This window comes from Prionailurus viverrinus, chromosome A2, assembly GCF_022837055.1.
Source record: "Prionailurus viverrinus isolate Anna chromosome A2, UM_Priviv_1.0, whole genome shotgun sequence".
Lineage (NCBI taxonomy): Eukaryota > Metazoa > Chordata > Mammalia > Carnivora > Felidae > Prionailurus > Prionailurus viverrinus.
The window spans coordinates 120,789,743-120,816,334 of NC_062562.1; the positions used below are offsets into that span (position 1 = coordinate 120,789,743).

Consider the following 26,592-nt stretch of genomic DNA (forward strand, 5'->3'; position numbering starts at 1 on the left):
GATTCTTCACAGCCAGTTAACCCAATTAATCTTCCCACAGTAATTATCCAGGTGCTGTACAATTCGGCTTCCCTGAAGTCTCCAAAGCTCTGCTGTGTGAAGATGAACTATTATGCCTCCCGACCTTGAAAGGATGTTTCTAACTAATTAATGATTGTTAAGTGCTTGGAAAATGCACTTTGGAAATATGCTGGTGCTAATATGTCTGAAGCTCCCCCTGTGCTGTTGCACAGGATGCAAGTTGGAAATCATTCCTGTCATTTGTAAATCATATCAGGAAGAAGATGACCCTTTCTTTTCTCGGCTAGGTATCTGGCCCCCCTCCCTTCCTGCCTCCACCACACATTTGTTCTTTGTCCATTTCTCCTCATCTGTGAAATAACCATCTTTGGTGCAATAGGCTAGTGATTCATAGGATTTCCTCCGTGAGGTGAGAAGTATCATTCTGGGTCTGTTTAACCATGTGGTCTTTAATGAGGCAAACTGAAAACTGCTAATGGCTGAACTACGAGTAAAAGAGACATGTTTTTTGTTTTGTTTTGTTTTGTTTTGCAGGTGGTAAAGTGGCTTTGAAACTTTTTTGATATGAACGACAGTAAGAAATATTTTATCTTGTAGCCCAGTATCCTCACATGTGTGTGTTTATGTGTGTGTGTGTGTGTGTGTGTGTGTGTGTGTGTGTGTGTAGTTTGATGAAACAGTACTTAATTTTTACTGCATAGGACGTTCTTGGATATCTGATATTCTATTCATTTTTCTGAGATACTAGTCACGTCAGATTAAACTGATTTTACCGATTCCTCACCAACTGACCCACTAATGAACTACATTCAGAGTTGGAAAAGCATTGACATGGTAGACACGTCACAAGAATCATGGACAAGGGTCAGGAGACCCGGGGCATGTTGCCAGTTCTGTCCCAACACTCCAGGATTCCTTCCCCAAACCTTGGGGTCCTCATATAAAATTAAGGTATTTGTTTTTAAACAAATTTTAAACTGGATTTACTCTCCAAGTACTTTCTGGAAAATCCTCTCATTTGGAAGCCAAGCATGGAAGACAGAGCCCCCACTGGCCCGCAGCTGCTCCCTTAACTCACGTCTGCGCCTCTTCTCATGAGCCCTTGAGACTCCAAATTTCATAAGTCTCTTCTAGTGCTGGAATTCAATGACCATTTTATCTCCTAGGTAATAGATTCATCTCACGGAACACACCAGGTTTTACTTCTGTTGATTCTGAGCTGGGATTCTCTATTGGGGATCTTCGGAACCCATGGGAATTTTTGCTCTAGGACCATAGTTATACTCCGAGTCAGTTTTTAGCTTGTTCTTAGGCCCCACGGTCTAGGCTTCTCCAGGGAAGAAGGAGTCCGAAAGGTCTTTGGCAGATGCATGAGCAGGCAGACATGTGAGGACCTTTATTTATGCATCGTGTCCACAATTTTTTTTTTTTTGCCTCCTAAATTCAGCAGGTTCCTGCTTTTTAACACAGCTCAAATCATTTGGCTTACAGCTGGTAAAATACAATTTTCTGGTTCTCAGAAAGAAAGACTTTTCAGACTTATAAAAAGAGAAGCTCATAAGACTTCTTGAACATCAAATAGCTCTTACAAAACACCATTTTGATGAGTTAAGTGTAAATGAATCAGAAACATACGGATTAAATTTCCCTTGAAAGACACATGGGTTTAAGAATTAAGGGGGGAAAGTGCTTGGCAAGATGGATTTCAGGTTTTTGCCAAACCTCAAAATGTTTGAAAAATGGTTTGAGACATTTTTACTGAACGCAAAATGCCACGGAGTTCACCCATCCCAGACATAATAGCGAATCTTTTTGACAACAACTTTATGACAAGAAAAAAGGCCTGTGGGGCTTAGCCATTTTCTTAGTTCTCCTTCAATAACCTCTTCTTCCCCCTCACCACCCCTGCCCCCTGAAAAAAAAAAAAACCCTTTATAAGGCTAAGAGAACTGTCTGATTGACAAACTAAAGTTTCAAGTTGGGCAATTACCAGAAAATAACCCTACAACTCAAAAATACTTGGATTTTTCCCCCCTACACTACCCAAAGTCAATTATACCATTTTCTAAGTGGAATAATACACTCTAGGGATATACACCATTTGATATATTTTATTCATCGGTGTCTAGAGCAATGCACGGTTATTCTAGTCATTTGTCTGACAGCATAATTCCAGCTTCTTTGGAGAGGGGAAGAAAGCCCACTAAAAGCAAACAGATTGGAGCGAAATATCCATTGGCTTATTAAAACAGCCACAGTGTGGAAATGCTATATATTATAGAGGCAGGGCATGGGTTGAGGTTTTCAAGTTGCTGGGAATGGTCTTGGAAACTTGAATTCTGTTATAGCTTCTCGATCTGATAAGCTGGTTTAGAGCTTCTCCACACTTCAGAATTCTTACCGGCCTGAGGAAACTCAGGAGCAACAGATTAAGGACCCAGGGATTGATCGGTTGAGAGCCGTACATCTTATGGATGAAATGGCTTCCAATTAGCTTTTACTAGCTATTCCTACTAGCTAGTCAAAAGGCGGCTGACACTTTTACAACCTCATTTTTCATATGCAAAAGCACAGAAGGAGTGGGTTTTGAGTGAGAGCTGCAAGCAAGTGAAAGAGTCTGGATGGGAAGGCGTGGGCTCGAAGCTACCTTGTCTCATGCCCTCTTGTTTCCTTTTCATAGTTAAGCTGGGATCACCAAGGTTTGCTTGCTTGCTTCCTTCCTTCCTTCCTTCCTCCCTTCCTTCCTTCCTTTGAAAGAAAGGGTGCATTCAGTGACTGCCAATATTGGTTTAGAAATGAGGGGACAACAACCTACTTTTCAAAAGGTTTCGGGGCGCCTGGGTGGCGCAGTCGGTTAAGCGTCCGACTTCAGCCAGGTCACGATCTCGCGGCCCGTGAGTTCGAGCCCCGCGTCGGGCTCTGGGCTGATGGCTCAGAGCCTGGAGCCTGTTTCCGATTCTGTGTCTCCCTCTCTCTCTGCCCCTCCGCCGTTCATGCTCTGTCTCTCTCTGTCCCAAAAAATAAATAAACGTTGAAAAGATCTTGAAAAAAAAAAAAAAGGTTTCAAGTCATATAGACCAAAAGAAAAAAAAAAAAACAAGTAAAATACATAAAAAAAAAAACCCAAACCCAAAACAAACACACAAACAAAAAACTCCTATCTTTAAATCTATAGGTTTTAACTCTGTGCTAGAAATAATGGGGAAATCCGTTATTATGGATTATTTTGTTAGTGCAGCATTTGACACAGTGCTTTGAGGTAGGACCTTCCTCCCTAGGAGCTGAAATTAATTTGTTGCAAAAGGAGCATCCAAAAGGGAGAGTAAAAGTCACAAGAAACACAGAAAACTACTTTCGGGCACCTCCAATGAAAATGCTACATAAAAGTGATGGTTAAAATATATACCCACCCCCAACTCATACCCATCTAGCTTTATGGAGCTCAAAGTAAGAAATGGAAACTAGAAATCTGGGAGAGAAAACTCCAGTTATACCAACTTTCTGTCTTGGAAAAGGCTTCAGAATCAGTAAAAGTAGGGCCAAATTCTCGCTGCATTTTTACCCTTTCCAACGCAATTTAATATAGGGATAATAGGGCCAAGAAGGGCTTCTTTGATTCTGAAAAATGCTGAGCCCCTGCCTGGAGCTCCCAGCACCTCCCCTGCTCCCACTTACCCCAAATCTCTTCCTTTATTCCACTGCCCCCTAATTCAAAAAGGATCAAATAGTGCAGAATAGCCTATCAAATGGTTCTCGTAGTTTGTAACTCAGCCATCTACAGAAAATACTGGAATATCAGTTTTAAAAATTCTGAATATATGCATTTCTCAATTTGGCATCTACAAGGGATCAGCCTGAGTGAACGCACATCAGAGAGCCTGTATTGCTAGGTAGGGATTGGTACCATCCAAAGAGATTGTTTTCATCTCACGTTAAGCTATGAACATCAGTAATTATTTAATATACTTTTGGCCCATGTTGATGTACTTTAACAACCCGCCTTGCACAGATGGTTAACTCAGATCGGAGCCCCTTCTACCAATATTCCCTCTCCCTTACTCTCTCACACACACATACATGGACACACACACGTGTGTGTGTGCGCACACATGCAGTGCAGAGCTAACATCTCTTCTTTCCCGGCGCAGTTCCTTCGTTTCTTCTTCTAGGACCCTTCCCCCCAAACCCCCATGGTGTTAGATATCATTGCGGCTGGGGTGGGGGGGTTCTCCCATTACACTCATTATACTTACTTGCCTTGTGTAGTTCTCTTAATAGATGATGAGTTTCTTTCTTTCTTTCTTTCTTTCTTTCTTTCTTTCTTTCTTTCTTTTCTTCCTTTCTGATGAATTTCTTAAGGGCCAGGATTATCTTTTATTCACTCCCAGCCCCCGTTCCTGAAACATAGCAGGAACTGAGTTAAAAAAGCAAACTTAAAAAAATAATTTTAGTTGTGTTTCTGTTGGATCGCATTTTTTATTGAAGCCACAGAAAGTAGGTGGGACTGAAATTGCTCCTTTGCAAGCCCTCTGGGTCCTCAGTTCTTGTAGAAAATGCAAGGAGTAAAAAAAATGTGGTGTAGTTTTTGCTCAGATGATGAGCTCCCTGCCTGATTTCTCCCCTAACCTATGTTTATCTTGATGGTCTTATTTATATCTATTTCCTTTTGACAAAAATAGCAGCTCCAAAAAGTGAATTTACCACACAAGGGATGATGCTTTTGACTTGTGTCTGAGTTCACAGAGGTAGTTAAGATGCTGTCCCTGCGTGTGGATATCCAGCTAAATACTCATTTTCTGAGTCATCTGACTTCTGAGTTTTCACTTTTTTAAGAGTATAATTAAGATAGGTTCCCAGGGATTAAAACACACACACACACACACACACACACACACACACACACACACAACAATCCATGAGTAAAGCAGACAGTCTATATGTTGAGACCCATCCATATAAGGAGATCTGTGGGCATCTGACCAAATTGAGAGAAGCATTAAGAGCTATTCAAAACCTACTGAAATGTCAACACACTTTTGAAAAGGGTCCATTAGAGATGCAAATGTGTGGTTCCCTGATTATGATAAGCACGGGAAAGAAAACAGTGAAACCCATTAGGAGGTTTTGAGAACTGGGTTTTGAAGAGTGTGAAGAAGGCAACTCTAGTTTCTGCTGAGGGCTGGGCTTCATGTTTTCCCCTCAGTCCTCCTCTGCGTTTTGAACCATGGTTCTCATGAATGAAAGGACCCTAAAAATTCCTCCATTTTTGGATAAACCCCATTAACTCATCTGTAAATAGGCCAACATTGAAATTCCATCTATGTCAGATAAAATTCATTTTAATAAGATTCAGTTTCTGGATTGCAAACCATAACTTGTTTGTGTAAAGGATCTGACATCAGACACTCAGGTCAGGCTTTTGATGTCTTCTGATTTGTTCTTACGGGGATTTTTCTTATAAAAGGTTAATTGCAATTTAAAAATCTGTAATTCTTACGACATAGTTTTCTACAAATCAGCTCACACTAGGGGTGTATTTCTATTTAATAACTGTTAGGGCTTTTCTGTGAAAGTAACTGATTCATCTAATCGGAAAGACGCCTTTAATTCTGGCTGTCTTGTGTTGTTCACACATGACGTCAAATGATATTCATAGTAATGGATAAATTGGGGCATAATTTTTGTATAATCACTCTCAGTGTAAAAAAAAAAGTAATTGATTTTTCCATCTTCCTTGATCTGGAAGGAATTGTATCAATTTCCAGGACGTCATAAAACAAAATATTTAAAGTATGTTTCAAATAATAATAAAAAAAAGAAATACTTAACTTAATAAAGATGTGGAATTCATTTATGAAGAAAAACACTGGCTGTGAACCAATAGGCCAAAAAGTTTGCCAGAAGCCTGCAGCAGACCATCATTCCTGGATGTCCGCTCTCTCCCCATCACTCCTGAGCCCACACCATATTAAGGAAATGAATTTTCTCAGCCACACTGGACTTTGACATCACTGATTTTGTTTACTTTGTTTTTGAGTAAAAAACCCAGAAGATCTTTTTTCAGTGTTCTACCTTATAAGGAAAGCAGTCCAAGGCACATGTAACTATAGTTCTTCATGCCCTATTTTAACTGAAGAGGTTTTCTTGGCATATATATTAAACGCTTGGGAACCTTACATAAAAATTATGGGTTTTGACCCATCTGGAGAGCCTCAACAATTGAAACCATTGGCAAAAATGGAAAACACTTAACTGTCATAAGAACAGTTGAGTGCTTCAACATTGACCTAAAGCAAAAATTATACGCCCTGGAATGGACATTTCCATTTGGCATTTTTGCTTTTGTGTTTCTCAAAAGAAATAGCCCCCAGCTTCAGAAAGGTGGAAAGATCAATTACTAATAGCATGTAGGCAAATACGGTGGTATATACACTTATGTTAGATCAATCCTCTTAACTTCTAGAATTCTTTCTAGCTATATTATGGTGTTTTTTTCTCCTGTATCCAAATGGGGTAGAATATTCCAGTAAGTACACACAGATTTTCCCAGTGGTTAAAGGAAATCAGAATGATTTTACCTCTGGCAGTCAAAAGATATATAGCCCTGCCATCAGGGAGGTAGAAATGTAATGGTAAAGTATGACACTAAATAAATAATCATACCTATAAACTTATTATTAGACATTGCATGAAGGAAAAACATACAGAGCTATGAGACACTCTAAATAAGAGGCACCTTTAGTTTGGGGGTCAGAGAAAAGTTTAAGAAAGTGATATTTCAACTGAGACCTAAAGGATGAATAAGAACTGGTCCACAGAAGAGCAAATGGCTAGCCTTTCTAGGCAAAGGTAATAGGATGTATTAAGGCCCTGGGGTAGGAAAGAGCTTGGCACACCCTAGGGATTGAGTGAAAGCCAGGATGGGTAAAACACATCAAGTCAGGTTGGAAAGTAGTACTATAGACATCAAGAGGTACACCATGTAAAGGATGATTTTATTAAATCCCAAATGCTGAGGGAAGCCATGGAAAAACGTTGAATAGGAAAAGTCATGATTAGATCATTGGTTCATGGAGATCATTCTGGCTGTAGTGCAGAGGACGAGGATCTTGGTAATGGACATAGAGCCAAGTGGATGGATTCCAGGTCTATGTGGGGGGTAGAGTAGATAAAACATAGTGAATGATTGGAAGTAGAGGATGAGGGATGTCAGAGTTAATGCCCAGATTCCACTAATTCATTGCATCCAATATATTTAAAGAAATATGGGACACTTCCTAGAGAAAAGAGCCTGAAGATGAGCACTGTGTTACTCAGGGTTCTTCAGAGAAAAAATAACCAATAGGATATGGAATACATATATAATAAAATTTGCTACATATATAATCACTTATATATAATTTATTATACGATCATGTTATATATGATTTATTGTAAGGAATTGGCTTATGCCAATTCTGGAAGCTTAGAAGTCCTACTATCTGCTGTCTGCTAGCTGGAGTCCTAGGAAAGCCAGTGGTACAAATTTCAGTCCAAGTCCAAAAGCCTGAGAACCAAGAGAACTGATGTGTAAGTCTCTGTTCCAGGGCAGGAGAAGGCTGATGTCATAGTTCAATCAATCAGGCAGAAGGAGAGAGGGTGGGAGGGAAGGAGGGAGAGAGAGAGAGAGAGACAGAGAGAGAGACACAGAGAGAGACAGAGAGATAATTCAACTTTTCTCCTTTATTAAAATTCCACTTAGAACCTCAGTAGTTTGGATGATCCCCACGTCACCTTGGTTGATGCCCACTCACCCCTTGGAGGGAGAATCTGGTTTATTCAGTTCACCCCTTCAGATGCTAATCTCTTCTAGAAACACCTTCACAGACACACCCAGAAATAATGTGTAACCAGCCATCTGTGTAGCCCATGGCCCAGTCAAGTAGACCCACAAAATTAACCATCTCAGGCACCATGGACAAGATCATCCATAGGGCTCAACATAGGCACTTGGGGAATGCTATCTTAGCTCTTTAGTAGGTAGGTCAAGCTAGCGTTTACTACTCAGTTTTCCCGACAACTGTCAGACTTGGAAGACTTTTGTCATTCTCAGAATGCCCATTTTTTCCCCAATCCCAATGGGGCCTGATGGCACCACATTGAACAGACAGAATCGCTTATTTAAGGGCCTGTCCTAGCTCTCCTAAAGAATGGTATTCTGCTTAATAATATGTGACTAACTCTGATGCACAAAAGAGTGAAACCTTTATTTCACATGCTAATTAAAAGGATCCTTGTTCACATGTGAGAAGAAACCTCCCTCCTCTCCTACCCTTCAGCACCCCTGGTTCCTGCCTTACTTTGCTAAATATGACCTGTACTCAGTGATCTTTGGAACCTGCCTTTTGTTCAAGGATAGGGAATGTCCAAGAGAGGCCAGTGACAAGTTACTCATTTGTCCCACCTTTGAGGAAAGCCCGTCCCCTACTGACGTGCTGCTTCTCCAAAATAAATAGTTTTGAGCTTCTCCACGAGGCAGGTTACCCACCCTTGATCATACCCGATTACATAACTTTCGAGTTGAAAAGGTCCTTGAAGATTATTGGTTCAGCCACCTTATTGTATACATGAAGAAATAGAAACTCTGAGGAGATCTTGAGGACACAGCCCAGGATCACCCGGCTGACACAGTGACGTGTCGCTGGGGTATTCGGATTCAAAGCTATATCATGGAGGGCTTGGTTACTTCACTGTACCTTTCTCTGGTCTACAGATTGGCACATTCTCTTCCGATGAGTGACTGACAGTCAGAGCCCTGAGGAGAAACCAGACTTTCATTACAGATCAGTGAAGGGATTTCTTAGGGAATAGTCAACTCCTATGAGCAAGCATAATGTGGCACACGTCCTGTAAATGTACTGTCATTCACTTACAATTTCTCTTTCTAGTAGGGCTTATTGTCGATAGCTAAAATTGACATTTACTGTGACCATAACCCTACCACAAATTAAAATCAGACCCCAAGTCCCTCTGGGGAAGATGTTTATTAAGCTGTAGGAAGACATCTGAAATGATACCAAATTACATTCTAAACTTGAAACCCCAAATACCACATTTGTTTGGAAGTAGGAATAGGGCTGTCTGGGGAATAATATGGGAAACTGAGCAAGTCACTGTCGTTGGCAAATGCAAGGCCGCCAAGGAAGGGAAAAGTGCCTTAGAAGTGACGCCTTATATACAAACTCCTGTATGTTTAAGCCTAAACAAAATTTCCTTCAGAATGAACTTAAAGGAAAAATAAGCCCTCTAACACTTCATGCCTTTAAAGAACAGACATGGAATTTCCAGTTTATATCTACAAATACAGCAAGAACGAGGTTGGAAGAAGTATCCTATTGATCAAAAGTATCCTTTGAACAAGTGTATCAAAATGCAAATCTGTGTTTCGAGGTTTGACCCAGCTAATACAGATAAGAGTGCATTTGGGGCCAGTCGTCTTTTTATCACTTTTGCCTCTTAGCATGTAGAAGTCTGGGGGTGTTTGTGGGCAGTGGGTGTGTTTATGCACATAGTATGGCCACAGTCTCAATCTCAGAACCTAATGATAGGATCAACTGTGTCCACAGGGAAGCTATGCACAATGGCTTCTTTGCTTGTGTGTCCAGCCCACGACTAGATCCTTTGAGATCCTTAGATGCAAAGTGCCAAGTGTCAGTATTATGAACTCTATTGCTGTTATTTTATTAAGTGCTTGAGATTAATATCAATTTAGCTCATGATAAGTGCTCCTGCAAAGTGGGAGAACTTGAAACGTAGCTCAGGAAAGGTTGCTTACGGAGGATACCAGTTTCTTAGAAACTCTGCCCCTCCCCCAATCCCCTTGTTCAAGTCAATGATAAGCTGACTGTTCTTTCATGATAATGTGTCGAGTTATCGTGACCCTTAATAAGAAGACTGTCACGGATGTGTCATGGAGGTACTGCTGCCAGGAAATGAAAGACCATGTACAGTGAGGTAACATCATTAAGTCGTTCATCAAACCTCTACAAGGCTCCTACTGTGTGCCAAGATTTGTGCTTTTTTTTTTTTTAACGTTTCATTTTGTCAAGCGACAGAGAGAGACCGAGTGTGAGTAGAGGAGGGGCAGAGAGAGAGGGAGACACAGAATCCGAAGCAGGGTCCAGGCTCTGAGCTGTCAAGCACAGAGCCCGATGAGGGGCTCAAACCCATGAACCATGAGACCATGACCTGAGCCAAAGTCAAACACTCAACTGAGTGAGCCACCCAGGCGCCCCTAGCTTTGTGCTTTGCGATACTCTCTCTCCAGTCTAGTGAAGAGACTGGTACATGCTGTGCGAACACAGAGTAGGGATCAGCCTGGCCTGGAAAAAACCAGAGCAGGTTTCCCCAAGATGCCGATACACCAGGAGATACCAGGTCTCATAGTGACAGAAAAGTACAGTCAGATCCCTCGGAGAGGCTGGAAGTTTCTGGGTCTTTTTTCCAAACCACTTCACCCTGAAATTTAGAACAATATAGTTTTCCTTTGTATTTTAAAATGACATTAGCAATAATTTTATTTTCTAAACCAGATCAGTCATCTGTTGAATAGAATATACATCGATCATCTTCCAAAGGACAAACCCATACAAGATATCATCTCATATGTGATTATCAAAGCGTCCTCACACCATACTTATGAAGTGGGTAGTATAGCCCTACTTTTGCCGATGAGGAAACGGAGAAGTTAAATGACTTGTGCAGATCACACACTCATGGGCCGTGACAGAGCCAGCGGGTGGCCCAAAGCCTGTGCCTTGTCAGCCACACAAGGCCGCTTTATTCGATTTACTGGTTAATGATGGCAGCCAGCATTATCTCTATCATTTCTGTCAGCCACTCTGACTGGAATCAGTGAAAATAATAGACCTAATTTAGGACTCTGAGAAGTCTGCCAGTTCCTCGTCCTCCTCCCTAGAAACCATGCCAGACGGGGACGAATCTCTTTTTTAAGAGCCTAATAAGAGGAAATTCCAAAACTTCAGTAAGCCATTTAATTGTTTTACACTGTTCGTTCTTGGGAGATACTCTTTCTTCTAACGTAAATCCCATGTGCTGCTGTTTTATTATAGTTATTATTCTGCTTTGGTTGGCTTTGAAAGTAGCTGGTCACCATTCTCTGAATATAGTAATTTGGAAACTTGAAGGCCGTTATCGTCATCTCCCGGTCTTGTTCCTTTTACTTTTCCATTTAGGTCTTCCCTTCTGGCCTTTCAGTATTTCTCTGTGGGCCTTTGGAACCTTCTCCAAGTTCCCCCCTCCCGCCCCCCCCCCCTTCCCTCCCCGCCACCCTCATGATGTTCAGCTCTGTCTGACAAGGATTCCTCTAAGCTCTCACACCCTCTCCTATGGTTTCTGGTTATTTGATTACAGCCATTGTTTAGACTTTGCGGCTGTCTGTCAGGATGTAACCTACTGAGGAGTTGGCTAAGCCTCGAGGCAGTGCCCCTGTCTTTGTCTGTGCTTCCTTGGAGGACAAGCTGCCCTCTCAGCACTTCTGTTACTTTATCATTAAGAACAGAACTTGAGGAATCAGGCTTTTAGCAGCCTGCGTTTATGCATGTCCTCATAGCCAGCCTAAACCCCTCCTCCTGCATCACTGACGTATCTCCCCTCCTGCCAGTATAGCTGTGGAGCTAATCGTCTCTAGCGCCTTCTCCTAAGGAGCTGAAATAATCCTGGCTAGTGGCTGGGGTGGAGGGTGTTATAAATTTGGTCTCCCAGGAGAGGTACTTGAAAACTGTCTACGAGAACCTGCCTTGAGATTCAGGAAGAGGTTAGGTTAAAGGCATTAGTGGGGGCGACCTAGTGGGGAGAACTTGCAAAGTGCAAGGATGAGTAAAGGTTGTCCAGATGATGTTTCCTAGAGCTCTTCTGTTTTTGCTGAAGTCTTTCGCAGTTGGTGCTTCTGTCGGTTAGCTGCAAAATGACACTATCTATTTGGATCATAGGTATGGGGCGACTGTACAGGGTGTGGCGTCCGCCACAAATTACTCATTAAAATATGATAACTGACAAGCTGAGAGTCCAGAGGAAACCAAAACAGAATCGCCTACTTAAGAGTTGTGGGGTGGGGGCGTTTGTCAGCTCGGGGAGCTCTCTGCCTCTACAGAACATCCAGGCAAGTGTGTCACTGGATGTCTCCATGAATAATTCATTGATGGTGAATGAATGCAAGCAGCAATCACATGTAAATGACAAGGCTCATAATCAGAGGGCTACTTATTTGTCCTTATGAAGCAAGGAGGAAGCTTATTAACAACTTAGAAACAGGAAGAAATTTTACTTAGAGATACGTCTCTCTAAAGAAAAAATTTCCCCAGGCAGCCAGATGTATATCATTTATTTGAGCCTGCATTCAAAATCATCTTTTATTTCATGTCTTTGGATCTGCATTTACTTGCCTTTTCTAAGTGTAACTTTATGAATAATTGAAGCAACCGGGAAGTTATTGGCTAATTGAAAAGCCATCTCTTCGTGTCTTTAAGCCCGACCCATGGCGAAAGCCAGACTGTTCAGGCATTTAGGGGTCTTTTATAAAGGGTCTTTTAAAAGAGCCTTTAGCTCTTTACAAGGAAAAAATATCAGATTTTGAAAACGTGTTTTTTTTTTTTTTCCTGTGGTGACACTAGTACATCAGAAACCAATCCAACCGTGTTTTTGGTTAACTTAAATGAATCAGGCTGACTGCATGACTAATTCAGATTAATGGTGCAGAAATCAGTCATTAAAGAAAAAAAAAAGAGATTGATTTAATAGTCTTAACAGAATAGCCATAAATTTACATCTCCCTTTCTATTCCTGCTCTCTCTGTTTAAAACACTTGAAAGCACTAGTAAACATCTCCTCTGCCTGAGTAGATACAGCATTTATGCTATAAAACCCAGCAAAGGCTCCAGTAGGGTGCAGCTCTGTTAGCTGTATTACATTTTATGACTACCATTGGCTCTCTCGCAGCCGGGCTTTTATTTAAAGAAAAAGAGGTTACATTTCCAAGATATCAGATACTACATCTATAAAATAAAGGCAGCAGTAGTACAAAATTGATAAAAAAGGAGGCCCAAATTTATCTTGCGTGGTAAATTTAATTTCCGACACCCCTGGTGATAATGATTACAAAAGTGTTCTTGTCAATATCGATAAGTCAGTGCAAAGCAGAAACGAGATGTTTAGTTGACCGTGGTGTGGGTGTAACTGGTACCTCCGAGCCCAGAGCTCTGAGCAGTATAAAGTGCAGCCTTATTACAGGGCAGGCATCCAATTTTTAAAACATTGCATAGATTGGAGACAGATGAGTGTGGCTGAATTATTCTTGGCCTTTTCTTATGAAATGCCTAGAATATAATTTCAAATGGAAATGAATTTAATTGGTGCAAAAACAAATAGGTCTAGAACTCGTCTGAAGGCTTGAGCTTAATCTAAGGGGCACTGATAAAAAGTACAGATTACCTTGGGGGTAACCACTTATGCTTTTCAAGAACAGAAATGGGTTACATGAGGCTGTTAATGTAAATTGGAGTTTCACTCATGACTTGTAAATCAATGAAGTTCTTCTCGTTAGCTAGCAAAGATAATTTATTGAGCCCTGTGCTTGCGACATCTATTGCTCGTTGAAGAGATCCTTAATATCTGTATTCTTATTAACCCAAGAAGTATTTATTAACACCTCCTAGGTACCATGCACTTGCTTAGGTTTCTGAAGGATCTGCATTAGTAAAAATAGAGCAGGCACAACCTCTTGTGAAGTTTATTGTCTGGTTTGGAACAGACACATTTTTAAAAATCACTCAAAATCACTGAAGAATTATAACTGGGGAGCTGAGGTGGTAAACTCCAAGAGACCATGACACGCATCTATTTTGTTTTTCAACATGTGACCACAGATTGTGAATTTGTAAATGAATTGTTAGGCAAATGACCTAACTTGCCAGCGTTCCACTCTGAAATGAGCGTGTACAGGGCCCGCTTTGTGTTCGATGCTTAATTTGATTTTTGATTGATTCGTTGATTGACTCATTCATTTATTCATTGATTGGTGATAAATGTTGCTAGGGAGAAGTGCAGGGTGAGGGCACTCCAAAAACAGGCCCTGACCTGCTGTGGATGTCCAGAGAAGGTGGTGAAGGTTACTTACGTTCAAGGCTGTGGCAGGAAGGAAGGTGGCACTTACATGAAACTGGAAGGAAGTCACTATGTCACTGGTGTGGAGCCCAGGGCCATGTGCTGGGGAGGCAGTGAGTGGCCACATGGTGCAATGGCCTTGGAGTCATATCAAGTTCTGTCACAAGAAGCCAAGCGTACCGGTGTCTCTTAAGGAGCTGGACAATTTGCTGTTTTTCATTGGGCTGTTTTGCTAGCTTTTTAGGAAAGATGGTGGCTAGGATACAGATAAAAAGGCAAAATTATCTTCCTAGACACCCAAATGCCTGTGTCACCAAAGGAAAGGAAAGGTGGCATTGGGGGTGGGGGGTGGGGGGGGGAGGGGAGAGGGGAGAAGGGGAGAGGTACAAATCTTGGAGAGAGGTTCCAGATCTTTACCAGAGGTCCTTCCTTGAGTCTAAGAAAGCTTTGAAATGGAAACTACATATTTTAATTGAATTCTGCTGATATTTTGGTGCCTCTTCTCAGGCCAAATATTTCTACTTCTTTGTCTCAAATTCCTCATTTGTTAAAAGGGGAAATGTTGTATTTGCCATCCAACTTTAGGAGCTTGGCAGTGAGACTTGGTGCGGAACATGAGCTCATTCAAAAAAAGATATGGGTAAAATGATGTCTTTTAAAATATGGGCCAGATAGCTGTCTTGTTTTCCCAATTATTGCTTCTGTTGGATTTTTGTCATTGTTTTCAGGAAAAACAAGATACTGAGAACCGATCTCTGGGGAACTAGTTTGGTTCCATTTTGAGGAAATATTTTCAAAGATCCTTTCTGAGAAATAGTGTGAATCATTTTGAAATTCTGTAAAACTGTGGGTGAGAGGAGTCCATTTGCCTCCGCAGAAGGGTTTGGAAATCTCGAGTTGATGGATATTTAAAGATATCTTATAAAGGCAGCAAGTTTGGGACCTTTTTATAGGCATTTTGTTAGGCTGCTGTGGTTCTTTAATTAAAGCTAAGGATTGGTGCTAACTTTAAGATCCCAGCCTGAAGCCCCAGTTCCTTTATTGGAGTACAGTGATTAATCTATAGTTTGGTCTGTGTTTCGGAAGAATAAAAACAAAACAACTAATTTTACTGAGCATCTTCAACATACAGTTGACCCTTGACCAACGCGGGTTTGAACTACGCAGGTCCACTTATATGAGGATGTTTTTCCATCAATACAGTATGGTGCTATAAATGATATCTCTCCCTTATGATTTTCTTAACATTTTCTTTTCCTCTAGGTTACTTTATTGCAAGAACATGGTATATAATACATATAGCGTACAAAATATGTGCTAATAGATTGTTCGTGTTATCATTAAGGCTGTTAGCATTAGTAGTTCATGTTCTCACGTAAGCTATTCGTAGTTAATTGTGGGGGGAATCACATGTGGAGTTTTGACTACATGAGGAGTTGGGGTTTCTAATGCCTGTTTTGTTCAAGAGTCAACTGTATTTAATATGTGGTGACTCATTTAATGCCATGAGGTGAATATCTCTGTCCTCCCATTTTATAGTTGAGGAAACTGAGGCACACAGAGGCCAAGCGACTTACCCAAGGTCACACAGCTAGTAAGTGGCAGAGCTGGGATTCCAACCTAGACAGACGATCTTCTGAGGCATTGCTCTTTACTCCCATTTTCCAATGTAATTATTACATGTAAATTACATGTAAATTCTTCATGGAAGAAATGAACTGTATTGTCTTTCCATTTCACATTCTACTTGATTTTCCGGCAATTTGTTTTCTTTACAAAAATAGGAATTTTTAAACTCCACTTGGGAGAAGAAAGATAGAAGAAGCATTTCTCATTACAAACAGCCATCTCTTAAGATTTAAGAGTTTGTATTCACCCTGTTTGGCTTTTCAGTCTCCCCATCCTAGACAGCAAGTAGTTTGCCAAGATAGGCCACAATACTTGATTTAAGGTGAAAAGAAAGCATGTATCTTTTTATAAGCAAATACAGCGATAATGGGCAATACTCTCTCTCAAGTCTGTGTGTGAAATTACGTACCTTTAAATGCGGACGAAATGTGGACCCCCCTGGAATGTATCCAGTTCTTTTTAGCAATTTCTCTTGCTGTTTAGAGACACATTCTTTTCGTGGTTTGTCCATATTTCAAATGTATTTTTGACATTAGGAACTAAGTGCTATCCTGACTCCGTTCCATTTAGTACAGACACTGACCACCTACTATATAATAAAACATATAGTCTCTAGAGATTAAGAACATCTCATTTTCAAAATCTAGAATCTGAATTTTATTTTTTTTAATTTTTTAAAAATGTTAACTTTTGAGAGAGAGAGAGAGAGCGAGCATGCACGTGCAAGTGAGTGGGGGAGGGGCAGAGAGACAGAGGGAGACAGAGGACCCAAAGGGGGCTCCACACTGATAGCGGAGAGCCGGACACGGTGCTTGAACTCACCCACCGTGAGATCATGACCTCAGCCAAAGTCGGATGATTAACCAACTGAGCTGCCCAGATGCCCCTAGAATCAAAATTTTAGAGCTTCATGCCATTTCCAGATGGCCTATAGTCTGATCCCTTCATTAAATAGATGATGAAATGGAGAGCCCCAAAGTGGAGAAAGACTCTCCCCCAAAGTCAAAAACTCTAATGGCAGTGGCTTTCTGGATCTTCTGCTTCCTGCCCACTCTTCTTTCCATTTCATTGCCTTGAAGCTTCTGATTCTGCACACGCCCGTCCTTACAAGTGGTTATTTATTATCTCCTCATGATTCTCTTAGATGTCTATGGTCTCATTTTGATGCTAATATGATCTTCCAATTCTTTAACCTTATTTTTTTTTTCATGGCTTGCTTTTCCCTTTGCCTGACCACACACCTGATAGATTTGTCTCTCCTGAGTTTCATAGACAACTCGGGAGTGCCACGTATCTTTTGAAGACCTGGGAAAGGAAAGCGGTCTACAGCGACCCTCCTGAGACCTTCCCCCCAAAAAGTACTGGCCCTTAGCTCCTTAAAGATAGTTGGGCTTGTCCAAGGGCAAAGGCTGGAGACCCAGACCTTGCTTTTCAGACACCCCTAGACTGGAAAACATCCTTTGGGGGTAAAAATGAGGACATGAAATCGCTTGCTGTGGTACCTTTCATTCTGTTAAGGACACTGAAAACACAGTCTGTCATCCTTGACATTTTAATTGAAAGAAAAGCTTACATAGATTTCAGCCGTAAGCAGTATGTTTATACAAGTGTATAAAGAGGAATAATCTGTCAAGTTGGAAAACTCTTAATGCTACGGGACTCAGTTTAGTAATTGAACAATCCAACATGAGCTCACACATCTTACCTTGTTCCATGCCTCAATAATTTTTAGTAGAAATACTTTACCTAGAGGCATATGGTTATTAAAAAGGAGGCTCGGCTTGCTCAAAGTCTGGAATTATTAGCTCATGGCAACAAGCCCGCACTGGAGAAAGACTGTTGGGTCTTTGTTTTCACAACTTTACTGTGATTTGCCATCTTATTTTCAGAGTCTAACTGATGTGTTGTTTGGGAAGTTTCTTTTTTTTTTTTTTTTTTTTAAAGGAAGAAAACATAATTTCACACGGATGAGTGACTTCTCGTGTTAGCAGTACTGCAGAATGTTACTACTCCGTTGCAAAGTCCAGGGAGCAGTGTGAATATCAAAGGAAATAGACCGTGAATTTATTTTAGTGTAAAAAATCAATAATAACTTAGTTATGGGAGCCATCAAGGTGTGATGGGGGAAGCCCTGTGTTGCAAGTTGAAAAAAGTCCTGCTTCTTTTCAGGACCCGTGTGACCTTGGGCACATTTAAATGTTTCTGAATTTAGCTTACTCCGAGTAAAATAGGGGTAATCTGACCTACCTACCACATGGCATTGTTTCAAGTCGCGTGAAGGTGAAAATATTTTGAAAAATATGAAACTGTATAAGTGCAACATAAAAAGTTTCATGCAAGTGCAATGTGTTAGTAATTATTTCTGTATACACAAGGGGAATTAGATAATTTATGTAATTATTCCGATACCACTCTTGCTTCAGTGATCAGAATATTCTGGACAAATGATTATTTATTGGGCCAAGCTACATAATTACTTCAGTCTAGTCCTTTGTATGCCCAGTGATGGGTAGAATAGATTTTTTGTTTTCTTTCAGTGTTTGTAGTTTTAAAAGCCCAAGCAAGAAGCCTAGAAAATGACGCCGTCTTGTACATGGGTTGGGAAAATTGTTTGTAGAATTTGTGTAAAATAATAATTCAGAATTCTTCAGAGCCCAAACATACAGCGTTCTCAAATAGCCATTTCTATTTCAAGTATATATTGTTAACTGGTTTGACTGCTGCCATTAGGCAATTATTATTATAATTCCAAGGGAGTTCAGTACCCTGAAAGGCTTTCTTAATTAACGAGGGAATGCTTGTTATTTAAAAATCTAGTACATCTATGCATGGTGTGGAAGTAACTGATCTAATAAGAACATTGATTAAATGAACCATACTATTCCCCAGCTACTGTATCCAACTGGGAGTTTTCCATAGTTTTGTGAAACATGAAAACTCATTTTAAATTTAATTACTTTTGCATCTCCATTCACATCAGCGCTGTTTAATTGATTTCTTTTTTCATAATAGCTCATCAATAAACACTGATCACCGAGATCATCATTAATATGCCATGTTGGAAACAAAATGTCAATGACGATACTATGCCGCTCTTCCTTTCTGAGGATGATATGGCATATCAACATAATAAAATGTTCTCAGTTATCTCTTTTTGCTTGTCCCTGTCTATACCCAAAGCATTCCTCCTGGTGACTAGGGAAACAGACATATGGTAGAAGGCTTAGATGTACCTATATGTATGTGTACATGTATGTGTGTACATCTACCCGTCTGCCTGGATATCTATAGGAGAATAGATGGATAGATGATTACCTATCTGTAGAGATGCTCTCAGTGAGTCTTTCTCATTAGAAACCAGGGCCGTTCCGATTACTAACTTTGCACCTAGAGGAACTGACCATTACTGTACAGCTATTTTCTTTCCAGAAAAGGTCACAAACAAAACATTAAGACTGGAGAATATAAGGCAAACCTTGCCTGTTGATAGAGCCACATTTATACTTATGTGATTCGAGCTATCCACCTCTGAGTGAGATGAGCTTTAGGACCCAGTGAAATTACAGCCTACTATAGAATTTTGGAGCGATGGACGTCAGCAGTTTCCTAGAGCTCTGAAATGTGAAGGACCTCCAAAGACCCTGCTAATCCTCTTGTTAATCTATACTCCAGAAATCCCCAGGGCACATGTCAAAAAAATACCCATAATACTCATTTGCTTTTCTGAAAACACTCATTTTACCATTACAGGCTACTCACGTTGGCCCATCCGTGTAACCACTCATGTACATGTTCCGTTAATAAAGCTGGGTGCCATTTGTGTACCTTGACATGGAGTCTGTGTAAAGGTTTTATATTCTTTTATATTTTCATGTATGTAACTTCTTTTTGTAATTTTGTTTAATGTTTACTTTTGGGAGAGACAGAGTGTGAGCAGGGGAGGGGCAGAGAGAGAGAGAGAGAGAGAGAGGGAGACACAGAATCCGAAGCAGGCTCCAGGCCCTGAGCTGTCAGCACAGAGCCCGATGGACGCAGGGCTTCAACTCACGAACCATGAGATTATGACCTGAGCTGAAGTCGGACGCCTAACCGACTGAGCCACCCAGGCGCCCCTCATGTATATAACTTCTTTTTTTTTTTTTTTTTAATTTTTTTTTCAATGTTTTTTATTTATTTTTGGGACAGAGAGAGACAGAGCATGAACGGGGGAGGGGCAGAGAGAGAGGGAGACACAGAATCGGAAACAGGCTCCAGGCTCCGAGCCATCAGCCCAGAGCCTGACGCGGGGCTCGAACTCACGGACCGCGAGATCGTGACCTGGCTGAAGTCGGACGCTTAACCGACTGCGCCACCCAGGCGCCCCATAACTTCTTAAACATATAAATATTGACTAATTTATGACTAATCCTTCCAAGATGCATGTGCCTGTGATAGCTAGCTATATACCCAAGGGAGCTATTAGGCAAAAGGAGTAGAAAACCTAATCTTCTTTGGAATTTCAACAGCAATGCACAAGGAGAACATGTTGGCATTGTTTCCCGTCTCAATCTCCCACTTCGCCCTAAGTCAGCCACGGGAGGCGAGGCACATGAGCTCCAAAGAGGCTTCTCACAGTACTCTGGACGGGACTGTCCTCCCCTGAAGCATAGAGAGGCAGCCAGCCACACCAAACACCTCCATCTGCAGTCTTCACCCAGCACTTAGCAGGAGGGAATCTTTTTTTCTTTTTAAGAAAATGCATTAATTCTGGAAGCAGAAGCTTCTTTCGTGGCATTCAGGATAAGGTGTCTTAACATGGGGGCCTCAGAGGTCCTGGGGGGGGGGGTGTTTGTTTATTTATTTGTTTTGTTTTATTTGTTAAATCTTTAATTTCACTGTTTGACATTTATAGAGCTCCCTGGGGCAAAAGTATCAGGAGATTGAGAATTTAGCTGAGGAGGTCACTTATTTGCCATTTTTCATAAACACAAATAATTTCCTTTTTCCCTCAGCCACACATTCCCTGGCTCATTAAATCAATTTGAGTTCCTGAAAAAATTTTGTTCTCAGGCAAATTGAAGCAAAAGCTCAAACTGTGTACTCCCCCGAGGAATGCTTACCCGAGTTCTGCAGGTCAGGCCAAAATCAGTTTCTGTCAAACAGCCTAACACCTCCAGTTATTATAAAATGAGGGATTGGTAATTGGGGGCTGGGCTCAGGACTTGCCCGAAAAAGGCCAGCTATAGTGGCATGAACCTCAGTCTCGTTCCTCTGGTTCCTTGGTCCTGGCTTTGTTTTTTGTTTTTTGTTTTTTTGTTTTTTCCACCCACGCTGGAGAATTACGAAAAAGTCAAAACAGATTTCTATTGGGAGTTCATGACTAACGTTGGCTATTCAAATCCAGACGGTGCAAGTATGTTCCATACAAAGCCGGGAGGGCTTCCAGGCAGAGGCTTAAGAGAGTGTGGATAAAACAAACGCACACAGATCTCAGGGTCTGAGATCCTCCCAAAGGGCAGAGAATTCTGAGCAAAACACAGGATTTCGCCCCCAAGTCCCTTCCCTAAGAAGCAGGGGTTATAGGAGATTTACCGACTTGTTGACTATTGAACATGAGTTAGATAACAGAGGTCAGGAAATGAAGTGGAATTTGATGTATTAACTAGGAAGCAGCAGAGGAAGCCAGGCTTGTGTTTTATTTGTTATTATTTCCCTAATATCCTCAATTATGTGGTTCCCATCAGAGGATCTGATCTGTTGCTCATGTAATGGTGTTGTCCCCGCTGGTTCTGGACACAGGCAGTGAATCCCCTGCCCCAAGGCATCAGGAATAATGTCTGCTTTTTGTCTGTGTTACCAGGCCTGTCCCAGGCTCTCTATCTTCTCTGCTACATCTCCACAACAGACAGAGACAGCCCATGCCAGCCTCCATGCCTGGGACCCTGCCCAACCCAACAATGCCGGGATCTTCTGCCGTCTCGATGCCAGTAAGTGCTTCTTGCTTCCACCGAATCCTGCTCTTTTGAAGGCACTAAAGAAAAGCTGAGCTCTAAGCTGGGAAGAGAGTGGCTGCTTCTGGATGAAGAGTTGAGCTGTGTGCTACTTTGGGTAGAGTGCCCGGTTGTCTGTCGCTAGGTGTCTTGCTGGCTTTCCTGTCCTTCAGGGCTCTCCTAGTGATGCCTGGCCCCAACTTCCTGCGGGCGAGCGAGCTTGCCACACCCAGGGAATGGAATTTGTTCAAGGGCACAGTGTTTTATGACTCGCCCAAAGCCTGTATAGCGTGGGCTATATACAGAGTGTCTCTAACTCACCAGGGAGTGGTCTAGCCAGGACTCAGAGTAACAATTATCATGATAAAAGCAATAATGATGGTACATAATGCCTGCTAATATGTAGTCCTGGGCATCATGTTCTACTAAGCATGCTCACAGCATTTACCGGGTGCTTACCGTGTGTTAGTCCCCCCGTAAGCATTTCATCAACACATGGAACAATCCCGTCAGGTACGTACTATTTCTAGTCCCCTTTGTTCGAATGAGAAGAGTAAGGCAGGTAGCTTGCTTGGCTGAGAGGCAGCATCGCTGAGTTTTAAACCCACCCCGTCACCTCCTGCATGATATGTACATTCTCTGCTTTCACCGTCACAACAAACCCGCGAGGGACGCCTTGTTATTACCTCCATTTTACAGACGAGAAAACTGAGGCACTGGCCAAAGGTCACAGTTAGTAAGTGATGGAGCGTCTGGATTTAAATCCAGGCAGTATGACTCTAGAGTCTAGACTTAATCATTATATTATACCCCCCACCTCTGAAAACAACGCATTCGCCTAGAAGGGACATACAGACTATTCCAGACTATTCTAAACCTTGCTCTCCTTCCACGGGATCCCCTCCCCGTCTTTCTTCATCCTCCCTGGCTTTGTAATTCGGGGAGCATTGTTGGTGTCGTTATTCCTGGGGCCACAGGAGTTTTTCAGAGCCCTAGAGGTGATATGACAACTCAACGAAAACCCTTCCGCACCAGTATCAACAATGCCTGGCAGAGCATTTGGGCATTTTTAAGAAATTGTCTGCATTTGTCACTTCACGTTGCTGGCCTCGCCATCCTGTGGGAATGGGGCCGCGGTAGTTATTGACGTGCTCATCCTACAGGCGAAAAGCTAAAGGGTAAGAAGTTGAAGGCAGCCGCCTAATGTCACACAGCTGTGACAAACCCCATCGCAACTTGCGCCGAGCAGCTCAGATTCTCGAAGGTTGAGCAGTTGGCTGGTTTATCTAGGTGGAAGCCGGCGGGGGGGGTGGGGGCAGGAGTGTGGAGGCCCAAATTCAGAGAAATGGACCTGCCTACTACGAGTATTGGAAGGTCCTGGCTAGAAAGAGTCTTTGCAAAACCGGGCCAGAAGGAACAGATGAGTTGACACACTTTACCTGCGTTGCTCACCGTAAGCATCTTTAGGGGAGGGACAACAGTGCCACCAAGGCCATTATCCCAGGTTTCATTCAACCCAGCCAGCTGCGCGAAGACCCCCACCATAAGCTGTCTTCGTGTAGACTGTAAATCCCTCTTGTCCAACGTTAGTTTCCTTTCATAAATTCCATCCATTAACTAGAAAAATGACACTGCGGTGACCTTTTTGTCCCACTTGAGTAAACCGTACCATTTCCAGGGACAAAGGTGGGACACGGGCTCAGGGAGCGCAGAGAACAGGCGTCTCGCACTGTTTCCCCCATGTCACGTCATTATACACCGTGACCTCCTGTTGGTGCTTCAGAATACAAGTAAAAGATCAGGTGCATGATCAAGAGCCAGTGTAGACAGCAAGTCAGGGATGCTATCCCCACACGAGTTCCCAAGCCCTTGTCACTGACGCGGACAGCTGCCATGACAATAGCATCAGTCTAGAGCGCTGATTCTCAACTGGGGGCGGTTGTCTCCCGCAGGGGATATTTGGAAATGTCTGGAGATCCTGCTGCTCCATCACAACTGGGGAAAGGGTGCTACTGGGGTCTGTAGGGAGAGGCCAGGGATGATGTTAAACATTCTACCAGGCACAGGACAGCCCCCACAAAAAAATTATTTATTTGGGCCCAATAGGTCAACAGCGCTGAGGCTGAGAAACCTTGGTTTTAGAGTGACACTAATGTAACTAATAAAAACGATCATAAAATCGCTAAGAAAAGATACTTTACGAGTCCCTGTTTCTAGAAATCTAGGCCTACTCTTCCTTGTTATCAAGTCTCCTGCTCCTGTCCTAAGATTTTGGTGTTTTTTAAAAAAATGCTTATTTATTTTTCAAGGAGAGAGAGACAGAGCATGAGCAGGGGAAGAGCAGTGAGAGAGGGAGACACAGAATCCGAAGCAGGCTCCAGGCTCCGAGCTGTCAGCACAGAGCCCAACAGGGGGCTTGAACTCACAAACCGTGACATCATGACCTGAGCTGAAGTCAGACGCTTAACCGACTGAGCTGCCCAGGCGCCCCAAGATTTTGGCACTTGAAAGCATAGTCTTCCTCTAGAGTTCCTGCCCTGGGAAACCACGATTCCCTTGGTATAAAAGATCAGCCTGTCTGTCGGTGAAGGTTAAGATTCTGAACTCATGTGAAGTGCACACTGCCAGACCCCACATCTCACAAGGTCCTCGGTCAGAAGCAAAATGATGCCTCTGTTCAGGGATTGATTCACTCGCTCCCCAGACTTTTGCTGACACCTGCTGTGGGTCAAGGGCTGTGCTAGATCCTGGGGATGTGGTGAACAACAAGGCAGGATTTCATTGTATTGTGAATTCCTACCTTGAACATCAAATGTTGACATAATTTGGGAAGAGGAACCCTCCTGTGTCATTACAAAAGCTCAGTGACCTGTGGACATTTGAGCTCCCGTTTTCTGATTTGTTTCACGGGGAAAGGAGAAGCCTACCCCCTCCCCCCCCAAAAAAGGTAAAAACCTTTATCTGGATGTTTTACCTGCAGTGCTAAATGTTGCTTAGTATTCAGCAAACCACTCCCATCTTCTGACTTCTTGATTCTAGTCGCCTCACCCGAGCACACTTGTGGGGCAGAGCCTTATTAGTATGAGCACCAAATAGTTGTCTCGAAGAGGCTCTTGCTGAGCCCTTATAATCACTAAGGTGGAAAAATGCAGTTTTTGTGGTTTTTTTTAGGTAGAGAAATCAGCCTGTTTTCAACATGCTGTTGAATTTGTGAGTCATGGAGTAGAAATAGTCACAGACTGTAACTTTTCCACAAAGAGGGAAACCCGAGGCTACAAGTAAGCTGCTCTCACGTCCTCGTAGTGCCTGATGGATAGTAGCTTGGAAACTTTCGGATAATCATTTGTACTTCTCCATGACCTTCCTTCTGGGAAACTGAAAGCAAAAGCTCATTTGGACTTGATGTCCCTCCAGGTGAAGGTCCCCCATTGGAATTGTCAAATGCCTTTCCAAGTCTTCTATCCTCCAGCCTCTGGAAGGGGCGGTTATAAGGAATGAGCATTTTGTGGAGCAATCTTCATGAGTTACTGGTCAGAGTACACGGATGTACCTAATAGCACTGAACTGCACGCTTAAACATAGTTAAAATGGTAAATTTTATGATACACGTATTTTACCAGAATTACAAAAACAATCATAAAAAAATAAAATACCCAGGCTACCTGGAGACTCAGGGCATATGTGAGAGTGAACACGTTATTTTACTGAATTGCTAAGGCCTCAGAAGTTTTTGCTGGCATGCTCTAGAATGTATAGAAAATTCTTCACCAGATAGCTCCTTTTGAAGCAGTTTCACACCACCGTCCACTGCCAGATAACTGGTCTGTTCTTTCAGGCTCAGGTACAGCTAATGGTGCTTTGCTGGGACAGGGACTGTCCGCCCGTCACTCGTCATTTAGTGAGCACCTCCGTTACTCCACACATTAATGTAACTACAGTCCCGCGCCTGGGCAGACCCAGCAGGGATTGAAGGGATGGAACTCAAGGACGGCAGGGACCCTAAGGGGGCATTTACCTCAACTTTGACTCTCCACTCTTGTCTGTGAGGTTTCTGTCCTCCACTCTTGGAAGAGTTCCAGTGATAAAGAACTCTGTATTTTCCAAGACTACCCCAGCTGACTTTGAGCAGAAACCAGATTCTCTGAAATTCTTTTTTTAATTTTTTATTTATTTGTTTTATGTGTGTGTGTGTGTGTGTGTGTGTGTGTGTGTGAGAGAGAGAGAGAGAGAGAGAGAGAGAGAGAGAGTGAGTAGGGGAGAGGAGCAGAAGGAGAGAGAGGATCTTAAGTAAGCCTGACACTCAGCACAGAGCCTGACATGAGGCTCCATCCCACAACCCTGGGATCATGACCTGAGCTGAAATCAAGAGTTGGACCCTCGGGGCACCTGGGTGGCTCAGTCGGTTAAGCGGCCGACTTCGGCTCAGGTCATGATCTCGCGGTCCGTGAGTTCGAGCCCGCGTCGGGCTCTGTGCTGACAGCTCAGAGCCTGGGCCCTGTTTCAGATTCTGTGTCTCCCTCTCTCTGACCCTCCCCCATTCATGCTCTGTCTCTCTCTGACTCAAAAATAAATAAACGTTAAAAAAAAAAAAAAGAGTTGGACCCTCAACTGACTGAGCCATCCAGGTGCCCCTGGGTTTCCTGCAATTTCTGACCGTTGTTTTCTATCCATCCTTTGACAAGTGGAAGAACTTTTGCATTGAAGAATTTGTTTTTTCCTCTTGAGGAAACTCTATTCTCTGTGTGATTTGAGTATTAAGTGTACTTGCTTTACTCGAGTTCTTTGAAAAGTGCTAAATTTCTACTACACAGAA

General features: G+C 42.3%; 1 protein-coding gene across 5 annotated transcripts in view; it reads left to right on the forward strand.

Annotated features, from left to right (window-relative positions):
* The window catches only part of CREB5 (cAMP responsive element binding protein 5), a 417,870-nt gene that overhangs the window by 297,957 nt on the left and 93,321 nt on the right, over positions 1-26,592 (forward strand). For all 5 annotated transcript variants that reach the window (XM_047850976.1, XM_047850980.1, XM_047850978.1 and 2 more), the window contains one exon: positions 21,650-21,776. In XM_047850976.1, the coding sequence (XP_047706932.1) occupies positions 21,650-21,776 (127 nt within the window). The remainder of the gene's footprint in view (positions 1-21,649; positions 21,777-26,592) is intronic.